At 51.4% G+C, this 21,276-nt stretch overlaps 3 protein-coding genes across 3 annotated transcripts; 1 reads left to right on the top strand and 2 right to left on the bottom strand.

The window, feature by feature from the left end:
- Nucleotides 1-1,502: 1,502 nt before the first annotated feature.
- LOC118698178 (urotensin-2 receptor-like) lies at nt 1,503-2,689 on the bottom strand. Its single transcript, XM_036401281.1, is given in 2 exon segments — nt 1,503-1,628; nt 1,631-2,689. Coding segments are annotated over 2 exon segments (1,095 nt in total). The 5' UTR covers nt 2,600-2,689.
- A 1,584-nt stretch (nt 2,690-4,273) lies between these two features.
- LOC118697926 (arf-GAP with dual PH domain-containing protein 1-like) lies at nt 4,274-12,505 on the bottom strand. The gene is made up of 11 exons (XM_036400937.1): nt 12,011-12,505; nt 10,891-11,021; nt 9,921-10,012; nt 9,740-9,822; nt 8,917-9,029; nt 8,141-8,287; nt 7,646-7,729; nt 7,239-7,301; nt 6,661-6,732; nt 5,939-6,170; nt 4,274-5,851 (listed from the first exon to the last, which is right to left on the bottom strand). The coding sequence occupies exons 1-11, from the start codon at nt 12,099-12,101 to the stop codon at nt 5,823-5,825; spliced, it is 1,137 nt and encodes a 378-aa protein (XP_036256830.1). The 5' UTR covers nt 12,102-12,505; the 3' UTR covers nt 4,274-5,822.
- Nucleotides 12,506-13,313: 808 nt separating this feature from the next.
- NOL12 (nucleolar protein 12) lies at nt 13,314-18,686 on the top strand. Its single transcript, XM_036401533.1, has 6 exons — nt 13,314-13,438; nt 13,521-13,626; nt 13,724-13,772; nt 14,199-14,341; nt 15,191-15,291; nt 15,863-18,686. Exons 1-6 carry the CDS (start codon nt 13,359-13,361, stop codon nt 16,032-16,034), a joined length of 651 nt encoding a protein of 216 aa, XP_036257426.1. The 5' UTR covers nt 13,314-13,358; the 3' UTR covers nt 16,035-18,686.
- The last annotated feature ends 2,590 nt before the right edge of the window (nt 18,687-21,276 follow it).

Genomic DNA, 21,276 nt, shown 5'->3' with positions numbered 1-21,276 from the left:
AGGCATGTTTGATGTTCCTGCATAGCTGCCTTGGGGTCTCTCTCAGTCTAATGCTGCCTTGGTGCTGCTGCTGAGCATGCTGTGCCTAGTGGGTGTAGGAAAGGTGGGATCTGCCCTCTCCACAGTGCACAGCAGTTAGCAGGTCGCTCTGGGATTAAAGGCTTGGCCACAAGCAACACAAAGCACTAGCAATTTGATGTACTACAGACTTCCCTGCAGGCCTGGCTAGGCTAATTCCTCACTTTAAGCAGTCTCCAGAGCAGCTGGAGAACAGGGACTTTCCCCTGCAGCAGCTGTACCTGCCATTCTTATTTCATAATTCATGAGGCTCTGCCAGGTCCTGTGTCCTGGGTGCCCGTGCAGAGAGAGGCTGGGCTGCTAGGAACTGTGAGTCTGAGAAGGAAGAGAGATGAGATGAGAGCTTAGCTGAAAGGTAGGGGCACTTGGGCCGTACAAGCAACTTGAGGCTCTGCAACTGGATCTCCCTTGAAGTCCTGTGTTGCCCAAAGCCCATCTGCTTTGGATGACCACATCACACTCTTTTTAAGGCTACATCTACAATTGTAAACATGACATCTAGCATTGCCACCCTGCACATAGGCATGGTAGGGGAACAGTATAGCTTGGGGACTCTTCCCATGGCATGATAAGGACACAGCCATCCTTTCCGGAGAAGAGAGGCTCAGCAGTATGGAAATGAGCCATGCTAGGCTAGATGGTCTCAAGGCAAGAGACCTGGCTCAGTTTACACAGTGCTGTTGGCACAGTCTGGCAGACTGGGGTACATTTGGTAGGCCAGAGAATTGGGTGTTTCCCTCAACCACAGCAGGGCCATGGTGCTGGTGAGGGTGCCATGAACTGTCATGATGGACACAGAGGAGAGCTCTCTCCTTGTAGCTTCCTCTGCTGGGCTGATCTTGAAAGCTGAGCAGAGGTACTGGACTCCCTGGACTGTACTACAGGGGAATCTTGCAATGCCTCTTAATTGCACTTCGCAATCTTTCTTTAGATTCTTCAAAGATTTTCTGTGACGGTTTCTTGAAGAAAGCTCAGTGGAGGCTTTACCACAGGAGTATGAACCTTAGTGAGGTCTCCTGCTAGCGTGGCTGTTTCTTGCAGTGACTCACCATTCTTGTGAAATCTATGACTCACCGTTGTCCTGACTTTGTTATGGCTTGGCCCGTTGCTAGCAAGGAGATGAGGGGCGGCAAAGGTTCCCCAGATATATAATTTAGACATATCGAAGCTGACTGCTCCCTTCCACCCACTCCCCAGCCTTGTGCAAGGTGGAGGCTGCAAAGTGTGTGAGCTGATGGATCTGAGGATGGAGTCAGGATCCCTGAGACAAGCACTCTCCCCACCCAGCTGAGCAGGATGAGCAGCCATGCAAAGGGGAAAGCACTGCATCAACATTGATGGAAGACACTGCATGCTGGCATGGAAGGTGGCACACTTTTATTTCTCAACATGACCCAGCCAAAGGTCAGATGTTCCCAGCCTGCTCAGCCCTCACTGTCCCTCACAGACCTCGAGAGCTCCCTGAAAGCCAGGGGGATGCTGTGGCTCCCCGCAGCCTGCTGAGAGGGCGCTGCAGGCCGCACCATGCCCGTCCCCGCACAGGCCACGGCTGCCGGCGGTGGCTGCTGGCAAGGAGGGTGTACAGGAAGGGGTTGACGCAGCTGTTGCCATAGGCCAGGCAGGTGACACCGAAGTTAAGGTAGGCCTGGGCGGTGGGGCCGATGCCCAGCCCCTCTCCCTGGTACAGCCCGGCCAGCTGCCAGGCCCAGAAGGGGAGGAAGCAAGCCCAATAGGCCACCACGATGGCAGAGATCCTGCAGAGGAGCCGCCGGGCCGGGGCCCGGCCGGGCAGCGGCAGCCCCAGCCCCCAGGCCGAGGACCGGTACGCCCGGGCCAGGCGGGCGTAGACGATGCCCAGCACGGCGCCGGGTGCCAGGACGCTGGTACTGAACAGCACGGTCAGGTAGAGCCGGAAAGCCGATGGCGTCCAGGTGGGGACGCAGATGCGCTTGCGGGGGCCGTCCCCCTCCCGCAGCTGAGTCATCGCCATCATGGGGGCCGTGAGCAGGAGCGAGAGGAGCCAGAGGATGGCGCTGGCCAGTCTGCGGTAGGCATTGCTGGCCCGCCGGGCCCGCAGAGGCTTGGCCACCGCCCAGTACCTCTCCAGGCTCATGGCTGTCAGGAGGAAGATGCTGGCGTGCATGGTGAGGAGGTCCAGGCTGAGCAAAAGCCTGCAACCCACATCCCCAAAGAACCAGTCGTGGGCGAAATAGGTGCAAACCACAAAGGGGATGGTGGAGAGGTACAGGAGGTCAGCCAGGGCAAGGTTGATCATGTAGACCCCCAAGGAGCCTGCTGAGCAGCCTGCCACCCTGCCAGAGGCCACTGCCACTGTGTAGATGTTCCCCACCATCCCAGTGAGGCACATGACCAGCAGCACTGCACCCAGCGGCCCCGTGACCAGGCTGTCCCCTCCCAGGACATTGCTGTCATCACCCCCACCACTGCTTTCCTCCAAGAAACTGCCACCCTTGGGATCCTCTCTAGGACTTGGGCTGATGAGAGAAGTGTTGTAAGACATCTTTGGGTAAGTTAAGCAAGAGCAAATCAAGCTCTCAGAGACCTGCTCCTTCCTCCTGCCTTCCACCCTTGCTGTATAGGACACGACTATCCTTAACAGCAAAGCAGCCAAGGGAAGAATGGGGAGAGTTCATCAGACACAGACAGGGTGCTCCAGAAGTCTATTCCTCACCTCCAGCTGCCCAGTCCATTTTGCTGATGTTGTCCATCACAAGCTCTGTCCGGTTGTTTTCCTTAACCATGGAAGAGCCAAGAAAGGGACACTGCCTTTTCCTTCAAGACCAACATATGCAAGGTAACCTCTGCCAGCCAGGAGGAAAGGTCTCTTTTCTTCACTAGCTTTGTTGCTTCTCCAGAGTTTGCTGGGCCCGCAGAAACAGTGGATGAACAAGTAGATTTCTGCTCCTAAGTCTGTCAGCTCAGCTCAGACAGACTTTGGAGAGGTGGGCCCTGCCTCACTGAACCAACCCCCTGAGAGCTACCTTGACCACTGCATGGAGGAATGTGCCTGACTCACAGCTTCACACACCGGTGTGAATACATTTCCAAATTTATGCTGGGCTTTTAGCCACTAGCTGAGGAGCCCCACTGGCTCCCTCCTCTTTCTGGCAGACATGCTTTCTTCCCCCATATCTTCCTTTATCCTGCTATATCTTCCTTCTTGTTCTTATTTCCCTTTCTTTATCCCATTTCTCCTTGTACAGTTGTCTTCATTTGAGACAGGAGACAACTGAAAGACAAGACTCCATAATACGGCAGAGAGGGTGGAAAGCATCAGGCTGTGGCTTTAGAAGGGAAACAAGGGCCAGCCCTGGAAGTGCAATAGGCAGGGAGCAGCCACACAGCTCTCCCCAGCCAAGCCAGACTGAAAGAACCTGTCCCTCGCTCCCTCCCAAGCACTTCAGGGCCCTTTGAGGTTTGGGTGTTGTGGATGTAGTCCCCCGTTTGCCAGCAGGCCCACCAGATGATAGGACCTCTCACATTGTCTGTCCTGGCCCTTTTCCACCTTTGCCCTCAAGTCAGCACCAAGCTCGTAGAGACTCAAAGGATTGCGTATTTTAGAGTCTGTTTTTCCTTCCTCTCCACAAAGACCATCCTCCTCCTCTAAGCTTTCCCCCTCCTTCCCTCGCAGCCCCGGGAAGCTGCCCCGCCGCAGAGCAGGGAGCAGCAGCCCATTGCTAGGCACCACCGCCTTCTAGCGAGACACCGCCACATGACACCCGCGCCCGAAGCTACCCGGCCCTTTCCTCACTCACATCCTCATCTGAGCCTCCTCGTCTCAAGGAAGACACGGTGGGACAGAATTTGCGGAACAGAGACAGATGTGCCATACTACATGTACTCTGCTGTTAGTTCAGGGTTTCAGGCCGCTCCAGCCACACTCTTTTGCATCATCAGTGTATTGGCTTCATTGTGGCTGAGTCAAGTGCCTCTGCTCATATCCAGCAGTGGTAATTCAGCAGCAAACAGGAGGAGGAGGGGCATCCCGTCAGTACTCCCCTCACTGTGCAATGACCTTTGGTTTTCAGGAAAATTATGCTCCAAACTAGGAGGGATCAGCAAAATGCAGTGAAAATATACTTTTAGGTGGATATTTCCATTGCACCATGGTAGTAGGGTGAGAGATGCTTCTACTCATCCAGAAAGTTGATGCTCCCAACAGATTGTGGTGATCTTGGCACACAGCGGGGTCCCCAGAGAAGCAGAGGGACACCGTGAGTCTGCCCATTTGGCTCTGATGGGAATAATCACTGTCCACATGCCCCAGGAAATACAATGAGCAGCTATGGCTTTTTGTTTGATCGTCTGTACTTTTTTCCAAGAAACAACCTCATACCTCAGCAGTTAACATGTCAGCTAATTTAGGACTTTAAAATAAATTACAATGGTATTTTTAAATAATTTCTTTAGGAGCTAATTAAAATACTCACTGGTTGTCTCATTAATTCCAGTTAGCTCCCCTTAACATATGAGATACCTTCTCTCACACTGCCTGATAAAACTGCAAACACATCAGATACTAGTCACCAGCAGAACTCAGCTACTCCTCCCAGCATGTGCAGGGGACAGCTCCCAAGAGAGCTTTAGGAGATGAGCTTTAAGACATGAATCATGGGTTGCTTTTGTGTTTTAGGCTAACTCTTACTAAGAGAACAGGAACATACAGATATGTATGTGTGATGAACAAGATAAACATATGGCAATGTGCAGTTTAGAATGAAAGTGCCAGGCCTTTGACATACAGGGAATGAGGGAGAAGAGATCCATGTATTACCATATTCAGCATCAACCCTAGGCTCTAGTAGAGACAGCAGACTCTGAATTCTATACACGTTATCAGCTCCTCTCTGCAAGACCCAACCCCTCTCCATTGGTCTGATAGAGACTCAAGTTGGGCAGCTGATCTTCAGTGGCATGAAAACCCCTCACAGTATTTTCCCTAGGGCAGTATTCTACCTCCATCACTTTTTGTTATGTGTGTGCATGCACACGTTATCCACATACACAAATGTATATCCACATTATTTATCCACATACCCAAATGTATATCCACATTATTTTTGAGATGATCTCTTACTCTTCTCTGAAGCATTTGGTGGAAGGTCTGCACACAAGTGTCAACTGAAGAAGCTTTCAAGCCCATACATGGCAGAAGGAAATAAGCCTCACATTTGGCTGTTTAGGTTACATGTTTTAAGTGACCCTTCTCAACCACTGCACTAACTGGTCAAATATCTAGATGTTTCACATCTCTGTCACCCGCAGATATGGTATTTCTTGTAAAGGAACAGGCTCTTTTAGTCCAGCAGTCCCTGTAACCCGCTGTGGTGCCTGACTCCAGCCAGGCAGCTCTTTTCTTGAATCAGGTGGGTGCCTGTCTGCAGTTTCATGCAGGAGTGATGCTGGGTCTCACGTCCAACATAGTAAGTGCCAAAGTTTTCAAGGCCTGACTGACAGGCAAGACCTGTCAGCATCCAGCCAGATGACAGCAATTTAACAGGGACAGGTTGTACTGAGGATTCAGATGCACAAAATCTTGCACTTGAAAAGAAGCAGCTTAATCGGGCCCTCAAAACAAAGTGGATATCCTATGGGGGCAAAAGTGCTTCAAAGGGTGCTCCAAGAGCACTCTGTTTCTCTGATGTCAATCTCCTCTCCTGTCCTGACAGCCACCCAATAGGACCAGGTAGAGTTGAGTCATAGTGAGATTCCTGCATGGCTTCCTAGGATTTAAACTTGAAGTAGGCTTCAACTGTAGCGAAGAGAAAAGGTGGTGCATTAGGGCAATACCCTGAATGGGAGTGGCAGGAGGGGAAGGAAACAGCATCCAGGCACTTACTTGCATATTCCTGTGGTGTCATGGCCTGGTTGATGACACTCGTGAAGGCTCTGACCCACTCCAGCTGGTCAGTCTCTGTCTCGCAGGTGAAGAGGTATTCCCGGTCAGGGGTGACAATGGTGATGCCGTAGTGCCAAGAGAAGTTGCCCTGTGTCCCTGAAGGCAATCCCTTCTGGACACTATATCCATTCTCTCCACTGCCCACAAACACCTCACCCTTAGCAAAGGCGTCCTGCACATCAGGAGGGAAAGACAGTGATTTATGGAATCCCAGAAGAACAAGAGAACCGTTACAGGGGCACCTAAGGACAAGAGGAGAGTGTGTGAGGACTGGGGATTAGCAGCAAAAGGTTTTGGAGGTGGTCAGGGGTTCAGAAGAGCAGTGAGCCTGTGCTCAAAGGCAGTAGTGAAAAGGAAAAAATAAGGCCATAAATCTCAAGAGGTCTGAGAGAGGAGCTGCTGTTCTCATCTCTCTGTGTCACCCTCCCATCACCACCTTTACACTGCTGCCCTCTCTGCTCCCATTGTTTGCAGGCAGTGAAACAAACACAGAAAGCATGTGATGAACTGAAAGGGGTGGAAAGGGGAAGACCTGGAGTCCATTCATAGCAGCTGGGAAACCTGCAAGCCGCCCTCACTGCAGAGCACAGGCTCTGTGTGCACTTTGACCCTGACCCCAGCGCCGCTGCCTGCAGCTGCCGGCGGTCGCATCTCCCTCTCACCAAAGGATCCTTGAAGTACATGAGCCTGCGGTGATCCAGCGTGAACCAGCGCTTCTTAAAGGCCTCTCTCTGCTGTGAAGGGAAGAGGTGACGTGTGAGGGGACAGTGCCCTCTGCTGCGAGCAGAGCGAATGGATACCCCAAACTCATCCCAACCGCGTGAAGCAAGCCCCTGCCGTAACAGCAACCTCCTCCTCTCCCTTTCTGAGCTGAGAGTGCGGTCAGTATCAGGTGATTCACTCCCAGCTGCTGTCCCCAACTCCTGAACTTCGATGAAGGACCCCAGAGTTGAGACAGGAGAAATGTGGACACTAAATACCTGCAAGGTCACACACACACAGACGCATGCAGAGAGATCTGTTGCTCTGGGAGAAAAAGGGACTCTGGCTTCATCTACTTTCATATGTGTCCTTCCCCTTCCTTTCATTCTCCCCTCCCTTGGTGCACACACTCTTTTCCCACGTGTGTCTAAAGAGTCAGAGGGGAATGAGGAAACAGCAGGAGAAAAACACTGAAGTAGGGAAAGCCAGTGGTGCTCTGGCAGGCCCCTGTTTGATTTTTTCTACCATAGCAGCTCACCTTGGGACCAGTCTTCTCCATGTATCCCTCCTTCAAGAAGTTTCTGGTCAGACGATTTTTGATCTGACAAAATAAACGGCAAGAGTGTCATTCACTTAGCTGTGCCTCTTCACTATTCATTTCCTTCCCCCACCCTTCTATTCCCCCAAATTCAGTCACCTTCTAAATTTATATTTCCCAAACTGCCTAGCTAGGCAGCTAGGCATCACTTCTGCCTCCAATATGCCCAGAAACAGCAGAGAGCAGCTATTTTCTGACTACCACAGGCCCTTTTAAAAACACCTTCTCATCCCTCTGTCTTTACCCTGCAGTTTCCACTTCCATACCTGGGGTTATAACAGTAACTAACGAGCTCTTTTATCATGCAAGCAGCGGGAGACTCAGGAGGAGCTCCAGTGCTGCCTTACCTCATTATCGCTGGCAATGGGAAATGCCACCTTCAGGTAATGGAACTGCACTGAGCGGATGGCGTTGAACCAGTCCACTACCTCCTGAGGGTGGAACAGGACAGGACAGAAAGCTTAGCCAGAGCAACAGAGGGGCATCTAAATTCACCCAGCTGCACCCAGCCCTGAGTTAGCTACAAGCACAGTCAGCTCTCCCTCTGCAGCATCTCCCTCACATGCACACAGCCAGCACGGCTGCCCCATTCCCCACATGCACAGGCAGCACATCTTCTATAGAACTCCTCCCACACAAACCAACTCAGCCAGTGTTCCTGCCCTGCTCCCTGCAGCAAAACTCTCACAGATACACAAACACGGAGCCAGAACACCCACCCTATTACCTACAGCAACTCACACTCACACACCCCATCCTACCCCTGCTTCATGCTATTTAATATCAGCAGCTCCTCAAAGCACCTCAATGGCTTTGCAGGGTTTGATGCTAAAACCAGATACCTTTCCACTTTCATGGTAGACAAATATATTCCGGGTCTTATTGTCTTTGAGATAGGTGATCTGCAGGCCATTGGGGTTCCCAATCTTCTCTGGCTGGAATGTAGCATTGATTACATCTATTTTAACATTGATTTTGGGTTCTTTGGCCTGAAAACAGAATGGCATTGACCATGCATGAGCAATCCTAGAAGGAAAGAGATCTGAGCTACTGATTACCTGGGGTAAGGCAGGGTCAGAGGCCTGACCAGGTGGAGAACCTTGTACTTGGCTTTTTTAAACCTTCTGAGGTTCATATCAGCCCACTTCTGGAGCTTGTCCAGGTTTCTCTGGATGGCATGTCCTGCTTCTCCCTACCCTGAGCCATTCCCTCCCTTGTGACAGCATTTTAGCTCTTGCCCCACTCATTTCAGAGATATGAATGAGCAGAAAAGTAGCCCTCCTCAAAACCAACCTGAGAAAAGGTTTTTGCCAACTTGGCTCACAATGGGGTGAGGTTGGTTCCAGGAATGGTGCAGGATTACACATCCAGGATAGGAGTGAAATGGAAGACCAGTCTTTTTCTCAGTAGTGAGGGAAACACAAAGGGAGACCATGAGGAAAAGTCACTCTGACAGTAGGAAAGGGACCCTTCTCCTTAGTGACATGTTTTGTTCTCATCTCTGAGCTGGGATGAACAAGGCAACCTCAGAAACATGTGTAGGAAGTCAGAACATCTCTGTGACCCCACTGCTCCAGGTGCAGTACACACTGAGGTGGGAGTTGACCACCATACTCACATCCTGCTTGGTGAAATACTTCAGACATCCCTCTCTCTCAGACAAGAGGAACTTGCGGGGTAGGAACTGCCCGTTGTCTCGGCCTCGCTTCCAAAGGATGCCTTCCTTCACCCCTTGGAGCAGAAAAGCCACTTATAGTAGCATTCCCCACAGGCATGGTAGGCACCAGAGGGCTGCATGCAGCCTGGGGCCCAGCCACCCCTCTGGGACAAAGAACATGATGGGCTATTGCTGAGAGTAAACACTTCAGATGTTTCACCTCTGACTTACAACTAAAGATGGTGTGTTCCCATGTTTGCAGTGCAGATAAGTGCTCACCAAAAGACATTCCCAGATTCTTCCCACCTCCTAGTCTTGCTCCTACTACTACCTCTGACATTGTGAGAGCTCTCTCCTGTGACCACTAGAGTCCTGACCCATGCAGACTCTGGCGTGGGACCAGAACTCTTCCACTCGACTCTGCAGGCTCTTGGGCTCCAATGCCCTTTGTCACAGGGCTCACAGTGCCGATTCAAGGGCAACTGACAGGGTTATAGGGGGTGGCATGCAGCAGGACAGACATTCCTTATTGCAGATGTCTGTCTCCAACAAGACAACAAATGTCTTTGAAAAATGCCACCTGGTAACACCAGGCTTCTAAGCTACCTGTGGCAGTGCCAGCCTATGTTGTCCACAATTTAACGCCCCCAAAACGAAGCCCTGTAATGACCACTTGGGTTCTTAGGAGTACTTGTGGGATTTGCAACACTGACACCTCATGATGCTCAGAAGTTTCCAGAAAAGACAACAGGCAGGATGTTATGATGCTGTGTTCTGCTCTTACCATCAGAATATGGCAGCTGTTTTCCCGGCTCAGTAAATTCTTTGCGTTCATATTTGGCCCGTATCCACTGTTCTCTCAGCACTCTATGGAGAGAGGGGACAGGTGGCTCAGAAACAAACTAGAGGAATTAGAGGAACAGAGAATTGCCCTTCCCCCTTTTCTTCTGCATGCAGCAACTTACTGGCAGTCATTGTAGGTTGGCTGGTAATAGTAAATAGGGATGTGAGCTTCATATATGGCTTTAGTCACAGCATTCCCATGCTTAGCCAGAAACTGCAGAGTTAGACAGAGAGTTAGTGCCTTGCCTTTGATGCACACTCATGTTGGACCTTTTCCTTCCTGACCCACTACAGAGTCAGATGCATATCAAACTCTAATGGAGCATTCTCTTTCCCCCCTCCATTGCAACATCCCAGCAGTCTGGCAGCAGGAAGGTGGGTCTCAAAGGTCTCATATACTCTCAGACATTACAGTGGTTGCACCTGAATCAACAGAGTGCCATAAATGTCACTTCCGTAAGGCTGGGTGCGCACACATTCAGTGGATTTGCTGCCGTGCTCCACATCTCCTGGTGAGCTCAACAACAACTCTGCAATGGCATCTGGAAGGACATTCCAACCTCTTCCAAAGAGCAACAAGACACAGATTATTCTCTTTGGATCTCCAGAAAATATTTTCAGTCTCCCGAAAATTAGTGAGTTGAGGAGGATGTAACGGGAAGAAGTCAAGTTCTCATAAGTGCCATTTTTCTCAAGAGATTGTATTATATATGGAAACTTTTCTTGGAGAATAGCCCAAGACTTTCCCCTTGGACTGCTGAAATCAAGAGGAGACATCGAGGCTGGATGGTCTTGGCAAGTGGAAAACAAGTAATCTGAAGCAACAAAGACCCTAAGCTTTAGTAAGATCCATTGCAAGAGCTCTGCATTTGCCATAAAGTAACAGGACATGCAGAGACACATAAGGCAAGTGTGTCCTCCCTCTCCCAGTGGGTTGTGGGGAGTTATCCTTGATTTTCATGAGTAGAAAAGAGACTGATTAAACCAGATTACATTCCAACTCTGTGAGGTCAAAGGACTAATTTTGCCAGGACACTGAATGTATAGCCTAGTCCAAACCACCTGCCCTACCCATGGGGATAAAGATCTCACCTGCACCTGAGCATCATCCCAGTAGTCCATCTTCAGGGATTTGACTTTGCTGATGCTAGGGATGTTGCGGTGAATTCCTGAACAGCTGAGGCATATAAAGACACCCAAAGTAGAGGATGCCCAGTCAGGATCTGAGAATATGGAAAAGGGTAAAACTAGAAGTGGTGAATATCCCTGGGATATATGCCTCACCTGAGAATGTAGTCCTGAGAAACAGGGAGCTGATGACGACAGTTTCATCTGAGCTGGGTAATTAACGCCCAAGGCATGGATGCCAGTCAGAAAAAAAACACAGCTATTGGTCCCTCATTCCCTGTTCCAATCACTTTGATGGAATTTTTAATGACCTGTATCTTGAAAAACCCCAAAGTGCTCTGTGAACTCCCTTTGTGTAAAGGATGACCCAGAGGAAAATGAAACCACCTCTGGGAAAAGACCCCAGGAGTTGTTTAGTGCATCACAGCAAACCCCTAACAGTGTTTAGCTCAGGAAGTGGAAAACAACCTTGAATCTAAAATTCTCCTAGAGTAGTTAAATAGGGCAAAATTGTACTAATTTGCCAAGTGTTAATTTGGCTTGGGTAGCACACTCCTTTTGGAGATATATGATGGGTGGTTTTAGCAGCACTTGTAGGACCTCAAACTGGGTACCCTTCTGAGAGGGCAAGCCCTTCAGTAAATGAAATTTCCTAGGCAGCTGTGGCAGGTTGTCAGTTCAGAGCTGAGTCATGGTGAAGACAATGCCCTCCTGAATCATGCCTTCTTTCTGGAGAAGTTAGGATTTCACTGCGAGCTTTCCTGTCAGGTCCTGACTGGGCATGACCTTGATTTGCATTTGCGATCTGACATGACTACAACCCACGGTGCTGCAGCTATGGAGCCCCTGCTAATCTGGCACTCCCACACCCCTGTCCTTCCCACCAGTGCTATGGCAGCATCTTCTCCCTCCTCCCTTGCCAACCCACCTGAAGGGAGAGGAAACGAATACCCAGAGCGATGCCTCTCCTTTCTCTCCAGCCCAGGCTCCTGTGCAGTCCAGATAGCCAGCACTAAGTGGCTGCTAGAGATCAGCCCCAGTTCCCTGCTTCCAACTCCTCCTGCAGCATCCTTCGGGGACTCACCTGGCTTCCCGCAGTCCGCACACAAAGAGTTCTCTGCTCTTTTCCATACTTCCTTCAGGGCCTTCATGCTTCGCTCGTTCCCTGCAGCCATTGCCTCAGAACGGTATCCCTCCAGGCAGGGCAGGACAGGGCCAGGAGGGCAGCTGCCTGCACCTTATGCACCTGCAGGCCAACCCACTGTGTTACCCAGGAGAGAAGGAGCCACCAGAGAGACAAGCTCTGGCAGCCAGAGAGAAAAGAGGAAGGCAAGAGAAGCCTACGGTTAAGGTAAATGGGAAGGGTACAGAGGCCTGTTGGTGCACCTGAGCCGGCTGAGCACAGGCAGAGGCAAAGAGGCTGGAGGCTGAAGTGCACCCAGACTATGTGTGAGGACTGAGGAGGAGGAGGAGACCTGCCCCATGGGCGTGGAGGGAAGTGCAGCAACTAACCACAGAACTGGTTTTTCCACATTTCTGCTGGTGAAAGGACAGACCAGGAAAAGAGCGAAAGCAGCAAGCAAGCTGATAAAGGAAAGCTGGCTGTGGACGAGTGACTGCCAGGCTGTGACAGGACTACTGTCAGGACTCGTCATGCTCTGTGGGCTGGGGGGGCTGGCTTCAGCTGCCCCCACAACACTTCAGAAGCTTCCACCTAAGTCAGCCGGCCACCACACAGGCATTACACCCATTGTTAAGGCAAGAACAGGGGAGCAATAAAGGCTCAGGAGCTCAGCCAATGTCTCTCTAAGCCATCAGAACATGGCAGTCTTTCTTGATGCCCCCACCAACTCACACCAGTACCTCTCTCCACCACTACAGAAATCATGGCTGTCCAGCCAGATGCTGCGACTTGGACACAGCATCAGAGCCAAGACCCATCTCCACAGCTGCCTTCCCCAGATAATAGCACATGCACTACTAACACCAAGAAATGACAATAGCTTGAAATAAACTCAGAGCTCTATTGAAGAATGCTCGGTTGAAGAACTGCAGATGTTAACTATTCGGAAGAGTGGCATGTATTTAAGAGATGTAGATGCAAAACACTCTGGAGTGTCAGAACGAGTCTGGGGCTACACTGTGAGAGCGGGTGCTACGCTGCCATGTTCTGGCTTAGAGTGGCCGGACAAGGCAGCGCCACAGAATCTTTTGCTGGGAGGAAGCTGAAGAGGAGCGTAGCCGGAGGCTCCCACGCCTGAAGCAAACCCCGTGCACGCCAGGCGGGACTCCAGGGCCGGGATCAGGCGCACGCCAGGCCCCTGGCGCGGGGCGCTGCATCCCGCAGGGCCGGGGGCGGCGGGCAGAGCTGCCGGCGTTCCGGCGGAAGGGGCGGGCGGCAGCAGCCGCGGCGGCAGCAGCGTGGGGCCGCCATGGGCCGCAAGAAGAACAAGAAGGGTCCGGGCGGCCGCGAGAGGCGGCTGGTGGTGACTTTCGACGAGGAGCGGCGGAGGTGAGGCCGGGCGGGCCCCGGGGCGGGAGGGAAGGCGGCCCCGGTCGCTGAAAGCCGGGCGGTTCTGTGTTGTCGGCGGCAGGGAGTACCTGACCGGCTTCCACAAGCGGAAGGTGGAGCGGAGGAAGGCGGCGCTGGAGGAGATCAAACGGAAGCTGAAGGAAGAGGAGAGGAAAATTAAGGAGGAGGTGAGGGAAGGGTCTCGTGTCCCCCCTCGCCAGGCGGGCAGTGAGCGGGGCAGGAGGGGCGGGCAGAGGCGCCCCATGACCTGTTTCCCTTCCTCAGCGGCACCAGGAGTATCTGAAGATGCTGAGCGAGAGGGAGGAGGCGCTCGGTACGTGCTGGGCCCTCGGTGGGGAGGGCGGTGGGCGCCCGTGGGCCGGCAGCCTTGAGTGGGTGTTGAGGGTTGGGGCAGGGATGCTCGCACACTGTCCCACAACAACAGCTGCTCGGTCCTGTCAGTGTTCCCCGGATAAGCTGGGCAGAAATCTGAGCTGTGACCCCGCAGCCCTCTGTCCCGACAATCATGGGGGTCGTACAGAAAGGAAGGAACAGGAGAACATCTCCAAGGTGTCACCAGGGCCCCTCAGGGGGGAGAAGCAGCTTGTCCTCCAGGCTTGCAGTGCCAAGGCCCTCTGCCCTTTATCCCTGCATGCCAAGGCCGAGTGTCACCCCAGCCCAGCATGGTGCATCAGGAACAAGTGAGTTTATCCCGTGAAAAGTTGGGCACTTTGCAGTGTAGGATTTCTTGTGTTCCCAGAGGAGGCTGATGAACTGGAGCACTTGGTGACATCGCGGACGGAGTCTGTGAACATCGACCACCCAAACCACATCGTAACAGTGACCACCATCAGCGACCTGGACCTCTCGGGGGCACGCCAGCTGGGACTGAGCAGCCCCCTGGTAAAGTCTTTTGCCTCCTCTCTGTATCACCTGTACACACTCCTAGGGCTGGTGAGGTAGGGCTGGTGGTCCCTGAGTATGTCTAAGGCCTTGCAGCTGGCTGGGAACAGGGATGAAAAGGGCAACTCGTAACTTTTCTATTTTTCCACAATTTAAACTGGACCTCTACAGAGAAGGAAATGTTCTGTATGAATAGCTCACTCCACACCTCTCTGGAACCCTTTGCTAGTCCCAACTGACCCTGGTTAAATGAAGTGTTACTGGACTGGATTGCAACAGTGTAATACTTTAAAAGCTGATACAAGACAAGCAGCAAGATTTCAGACATTGCCAAATGGTCTGTCCTTGACCTCTTTTCTGTGTCCTGGTCAGAAATATTTTTTCTCTCCATAATCTCGTGCTTGGACCACAAATAAGGAAACCATTCAGTTCTGTTTGTGGTCACTTTTATTCTCAAAATACACAGTAACTAAGAGCTTGTATTTCTTTCATAGAGAGTCTCGGGTGTTGGTTGTACTTATATTTGTAAGGTCATCTAATCTGAAAGTCCACTCAGAGACGTCTTGGTAGTAATTTAAGCAAAAGCCAAGACCTTTGGTTCATTCAAGTTTAAACTTCAATCGCATGGCTGTTAAGTTCATGCTGAAGATTTGGATCTTGGGGTGGATTACTGTAGAACATCTCTGGTTGTGCCTTTCTGTGGGACTGCAGTAGGAAACCTTGACACTTGGACAGTGAGGGGTGTGCAGAATTAAGACACCTTCATCTGTGACTAGTTAGTTCACAAAACAGGATGAAACCAAGAAGGCAGTAGAAACACCAGAATCACAAAAATGCTTTATTTTTAAGGGAAAAACTGATGGATCTGAAGAAGAGAAGGGGGAAGAGGTAGAGAACAAGCCTGTGAGAACAATGCCCAAGAAGTCCAGAAACCCCTTCCTGTCTGAAAAGTATGTAGAGATTCCTTCAGGCCTTCTCTGCTCGGCTCTGGGAGCCGATGGGAGTGTTGGGTTCCGGGACGCGCGGCGTGGCCGCCGGCGGGTGCGGTGCTGCCGGGGCCGGCAGGCGGCGCTGGCGGAGCGCGGCCCGCACGCCCCGGTGACGGCGGGAGGAGCGGCAGCACGGTGGGCTCCGTCCTCACCTCTCACCCGCTCCTTCACCGCGCCACGTTCCGCAGCGTGCACAGCTTCTCTCTAGGGCTGAAGGTCAGAGGCTCCTGAAGCTGAAACTAAGGCGTTCTCCACGTTTTTCACTATCCAGGTTTTACAGGTGCTTTGAGGGTGTGGAGAGTTGCTTTACTCTGTGGGGTCTGGGCAGCACGATGCTCACAACATTAGTTTTTGTTGTCACTGCACACGGAGACTTGCAGGTTTCCTGCATAGCTTAGAATTCCTCTGGGTCTTGCTTTGTCTGGCATCCATTCCTGCTGGGCCACACAGAGCTCTCCAGCTATTGTTGTGGTGTTGCCTTCCTTCTGCAAGCTTTGGTCCCCAAACCCTTTTCTCTTTCTGCCCTCCACAGAATCTCTTCTCTTACTGCCACGCTGCACATGCACAGCCAGAAGAAGACAAAAAGAAAGAGATCCCAACGTGGGCAAGGCCCACGTAAGAAGATCCAGAAGTCCAGCACAGGGCGAACCACCAAGACTCAGCGTCGGAGGCTGACTGGCAAAATGGGCCGTGACCAGGATTAACAGAGAAAGAGAAACTAATGTTCAGACCACCAGCTGGGACAGTGCTCCACGTCTGGGCTGCTGCTCTTTGGGATCCTGTCATTGTGGGCAAGCACCTTGTTTACATGGCATTCTGACTAGCCATTAACCCAGGCCAGTTCAGCCTTTCTGTAGCCTCCTGAGCACTGGCCAGGGTCACTAGACACTCTGCCCATTTATTTTTGGAGTGATCTCCAGCTAACTGTCTAGGTACCACAGAATCTCTTAAAAACTTCTGCTGAAGGTCATGTTCTCTACTTCTGTCCTTGCCCCCCCCTTTCAAAGCTGATACTTGGCTTTATCACAGAAGGGGATCTGGGGCAGAGTGCAACAGGCACATCATTGTCAGGGCAATTTGAGAGACTTGGGAGAGCTCTGCTTGCACTCCTGCATCAGTGCCCTGGCATTTCTCCTGTGCAGTAAATCCTTTTTCCATGGAGACATGGTGTCATCTTGTCTCCTGTGTTTCTTCACCACACAACACAGTGCCACACCTGAATGCAGGGGTACTTTTTGTTTGATACGTGTGCCAGGTGAAATTGGGTAACTTTGTGAATAAATTTGAAGTCATTTTGCTAAGAAAAAAAAATAAAATCTGTGACTTATTTGAAGCATTAGAGGAGCTGTGCTAACACCAGTACCAACTGGAAAGAGAGGGAGGTAATTCCTGGTGTTTAAAGGATATTGAAACCCACTGGTGCTTGGAAAATGGAATAGCTAGGAGCTATTTCTGTGGCAAGGCAGAGCCAGCTAGAGCAGGAATGGCTCATTCCATTGTTTGCTGAATATGCTGATCCTAACTGCGATAGCTCAGGGGAGTATGAAATGCCCTAATGCCCTTGCTGTGTGTGTGTGGCCCTCTCCGGGTGGGAGTGGCACAGGCTGCCCTTGTCCTTTACCTCAGGGTTGTTGCAGTTATTAGCAGCTAATTGCCTTTCTTCTTAGGACCTCAGTGTATGTTTTTTACTGTGCTTGCCCTCAGCAGGGGAAGAAAAAAGAATTGTATGGTTGGGATTTAGGAATATCCGTGGCAAAACTGTGAGTGAATCTTCTGAGGAGGAGAGAGCCCAGGCAGTATGCTGGCCTCTGTCCTGGAGTATTCTGCCTCTGTCAGCCAAGCCTCCTCCCATGCCATGTGTGCACTGAAAAGGAAATGACAAAGAAAGAAAAGGCCTATGTGTCCAAAACCCACACCAGAAAAATTTGCAACCCAGCAATGGGCAAGTAAATAGATTCCTCATGCCAGAAAAGGGAGGGAAAAGAGTAAAGCAGTGCCTGAGACTGTATGGAGGAACATCAGAACAATGCTGATGGCCACCAGCTGCTAAAGTGGATGGCAGCAGCCTGATGTGTCTCTCCATCCTTTCTTGGAGGGTGTTCACACAGAGCTGTTCTCCAGACTGTGAAGGGGGAGGGTTTGATCTCAACACTGACAGCAGCAGCACAGTTTCTGCTAGAGGGAGGCTTCTGGAGGGAACCAGGCAACACACAACACACGTGCCTGTGGTAAGGAATGGGGCTCCTTGCACTTCCCTTTCCCTTCTGAAGAAGGTAGTTGCTGGGGAAGTGGACACTGTTATCACTGGTGCCTTGTATGCTTGGATTCAGGGTCCCACCCTGGGCTGAGTTCTTGGGCACTAACACAGAACAACTCAGTCACATTATTAAGGTGTGTGTGTGGTTTTCTCACCTCACCTTTTAACACTGCCTCAAAGACTGCTCCAGAAAGGTAATGGGATTTAATGGGTGAGCTTACCTATCCATCTGTCTGTCACCTGGGGTTCTTGGGTGTTACAGAGCTGCAAAAATGCAACTCAGGCAAGGCCAAAAGTGTTATGCTGAACTGGATCTCAGCCAAAGTATCCAAGAAGTTCCGTGTGTGGAGCATAAATTATTTCTTGTTCTGGTTTGGGAGTTACATGCTCTAGAGCATTCTGTGCTTGGTGGGTTTGAAAGGGATGAAGGAGAGGAGGAGAGGGAGGTTCTGTTTGGAGAGGTGTATCACACCACGGGGACTGCAGCTCAAAGCTGGAGGACAGGGTGACATCCTTGTCTGGATCATACAACAGCTTTCCCTTCTCTCCAGGACATAGTGCCTTGTGGAGTGACTGTGGACAGAAGGTGACCTGTGTGCTTCCTCACCCGAGGAGTTTGCTCTGGAGCTGGGATGGCCACTGTAAAAGAAATGTACTATCTGAGAAATCTGCTGGAGTGTGGAGTGTGGAATGTGGATCAGTTGCCTTCCCCAGCCTGTAGGCAGCCTGGCACGGTAGCTGGGACAGAGCTGGATGACCTCATTGTATTCCGGATGAGGTGCTAAGAGTGCCTTCAATTTTTGTCGTTTTGCTGCTAGGTGATCTAGAAGAATCTCACTTTTAGTTTGCTGTTTCTCTGGCCTAATAATATTTTTGAGCCTTTCTCAAATGTCGGCTGAAGTCTCCAACAGCCCTTCCATGCTCTGAAATCCTACAGTTCCTGCTAGAAAATGAGTTTTCAAATTTAAAAAAAAAAAAAAGTGTATGGAAAAACTGAGAACAGAACTGTTAAATCCTGTACAGCATTAACCATCAGGATTGTTCACTACACTATTGATTTCTCCATTTGATTGATTAAAGCTTTATTCTGTAATGTGAATTACTGACTCAGCCCTTGTCTGCTGGTTTTGTTATGCACAGGGAATACAGTCAGGCTACCCCTGGATATATTGAAATGAGAATCTGAGTTTTAGCACACAAGTTAGTGAGTGAACTGTTTGCCAGACTCGTCACAGTTCATACCAGACTCTGGCTCAAAATTCTTCTTTGCTGCTTCCACTTGTTTTCAAGACAGATTTGAGCATTTGGGTTTTTTTTTTCCTTTTCCCTTAGCTGCTCAGGAGGATGCTGCTTCCAAATGTAAGGTACTTGCAGAATGTGAGGTACTTGCAAAAATCAACATGCTAGTGCAGTTGCTGCTCCATAAAGGAAAAGCAGAGACCAGCAGCTCCCGTGAAGCCCCTTTTCCACAGGCATTTCACACGTGGCTCTGCAGCGAGGTCACTTTGGGCACCTGCGCAGTGCTGTGCACATGCCCCAGGCTGGCACAGAGATGCAGGGCTTTGACATGGGCTGCCACACTGGGGCTGCCATGCATGATGGCTTTCACTGGCTAGACTGCAGTTACGCACACGTGCACATACAGAAATATAATTGGGATTACAGAGGATCAAAAGCAGACTGGGAGCCAAAAAGATCAGACAGTTGGGGGAAATTGGAGCGCAGCAAAAAGGAGGAATGGCTTCAGTGTGTGCATGAACTGTGTGATAATCAGTGCACTGTAGTTACTGCTTTTGTCATGTATCAAGCTCAAGGCTGTACTCAGTACGGTCACACTGCTGCTTGCAGCATTGTGTTCCAGAAATGAAATCGAGGAAAAAAGTTACTGGGAGTGATGAGAACTTTAGGGGACTAAAAGGGAGCTGAATAATGGGTTGTGTGAGGTAGATCGGTTTGAGGAGGGGATTGCAGACTGCCCCAATGAATGAACAAAAAGTGAAATTTAATTTTTTGTAACTATTACCAGCATCGGGAAGAGAAGGAGTTTGAATTATAGAAGGAGCAGTGGAGGACAGATGTTAAGGGCGTTCTGCTAGAAATAGCGAGGGTCAGGCAGGGCTTGTTCTTGGTAGGTAAAGCCCACGTTAGACAAATCTCTCTGAGTGCTGTGGGTAGGCGTGACACCCTGCTGGAGCTGTGCTGGGACACGGTGGCGTTTCGCTCTCTCAGTGCTCGCGGATAAGTCCGCTGCTTTGGCATCTGTTTCGGCTTCGGGATAACTAATTCTTGGGGTACTGCCTGGGAGGAGCACTGGGTAGCCCCTCAGCAGGCGCTGAGGCGGTCCCTGGAAAAGTGCAGCCGAGGGGAAGGGCTGGGGGCTGATCCAAAGCACGGTGCCGCAGCCCGGCCCCGGCCCCGGCCCCGGCCCCGGCCCCGGCCCCGGCCCCGGCCCCGGCCCCGGCCCCGGCCCCGGCCCCGGCCCCGGCCCCGGCCCCGGCCGCTCGATCGCCCGCCCGCCCGCTGCTCGCGACACGTGGGAGCCCGCGCCGGGGGCGCCATGGCCGCGCGCGCCGCCGGCCACTCAGGAGGCGGTATTCAAATCGCTGTCCTGCATCAGCCAATAAGAGGACAGGGGGCGGGGCCTCGCGCCCCGCGGTTCCCACGGCCGGCTTCATTGAGGGGGGAGCGCGGCGGGCGGCGAGGCGCTGGGAGCCGAGGGGAAGCTGAGGTACTGGGGATATTGGGAGGTACTGGGAGCACGGAGCACGGCCGACTGCATGCGTGCCAGAGGCCCTGGGGATCGCAGCATTATCCTGATTATCCTGACAATCGGCCCCAAGGGATGTGGGGAGTAATGATTTGCCCATCAGGCGCTGGGGTACCAGGGGCTCCAGCCACGGGTGGCAGCCCATGGGCAGTGGTGGGCAGCGATGTTGGCGTGTTTTGTGCTGCATCCCTGGCAAGGGAGTGATTAGGCTCCTGTCAAGCCTTTTTTTTGAACAAGTCAAGCAAACATGCCCCAGTGTGAGGAAGGATGCTGCAAGGCTGGCCCTAGTGCAACTTGCTGTACTGAAAATGAGTGCACTGGCAAACAAAAATTATAGCTTTGTTTTGGCATTGACGTTTGGCCTTGGTTGTTTTGGGGAGCAGCCATAGCCTTGATCGGCTGCTCTGACTCAAATGTCCATGCTTAGGGCACCAGTGGCATGTTCACATATAAGATGCTGGTCTGATTTCCTCTCCTTCCGTTGGTGCCTCCTCCAGGCAAATTAGGCAGAACCCTCCCAGCTGAGGTCACATTATCAAATCCGAGGACTCACTCTCAGACCCTGCAGGACAGAGGAGGTGATGGTGGGCAGGATGCTTGCAAGAAAACAGAACAGAAATGTGGATCCCAGCTGTTGTGCTAGCAATGCTTGTTCCCTTCACAGTCCACTGTCCACAGTTCCCTTTTGCAGTCCACTGTCCACAGGTCTCAACATTTTAGCAGGATTAACAAGAATCTCAGTGGGTTTCCAGATTTCCTAAGCTGCTTAGAGCCATCCCTTTATGACCAACATAATTAAGAAGAAAGGTTTAGGTTTTGTGCCTTTTAAGAGAGAAAAAACATTTCCATCAAACAAAACAGCAGGCCATGTGCATCATTCCCTCTGTTCACAAGGACTCCCAAACTGAGAGGTGTCAGCTGT

The sequence above is a fragment of the Molothrus ater genome, chromosome 5, assembly GCF_012460135.2.
Source record: "Molothrus ater isolate BHLD 08-10-18 breed brown headed cowbird chromosome 5, BPBGC_Mater_1.1, whole genome shotgun sequence".
NCBI lineage: Eukaryota > Metazoa > Chordata > Aves > Passeriformes > Icteridae > Molothrus > Molothrus ater.
Note: the sequence above shows the minus strand (reverse complement) of the source record. Positions and strands in the feature narration are given on the sequence as shown.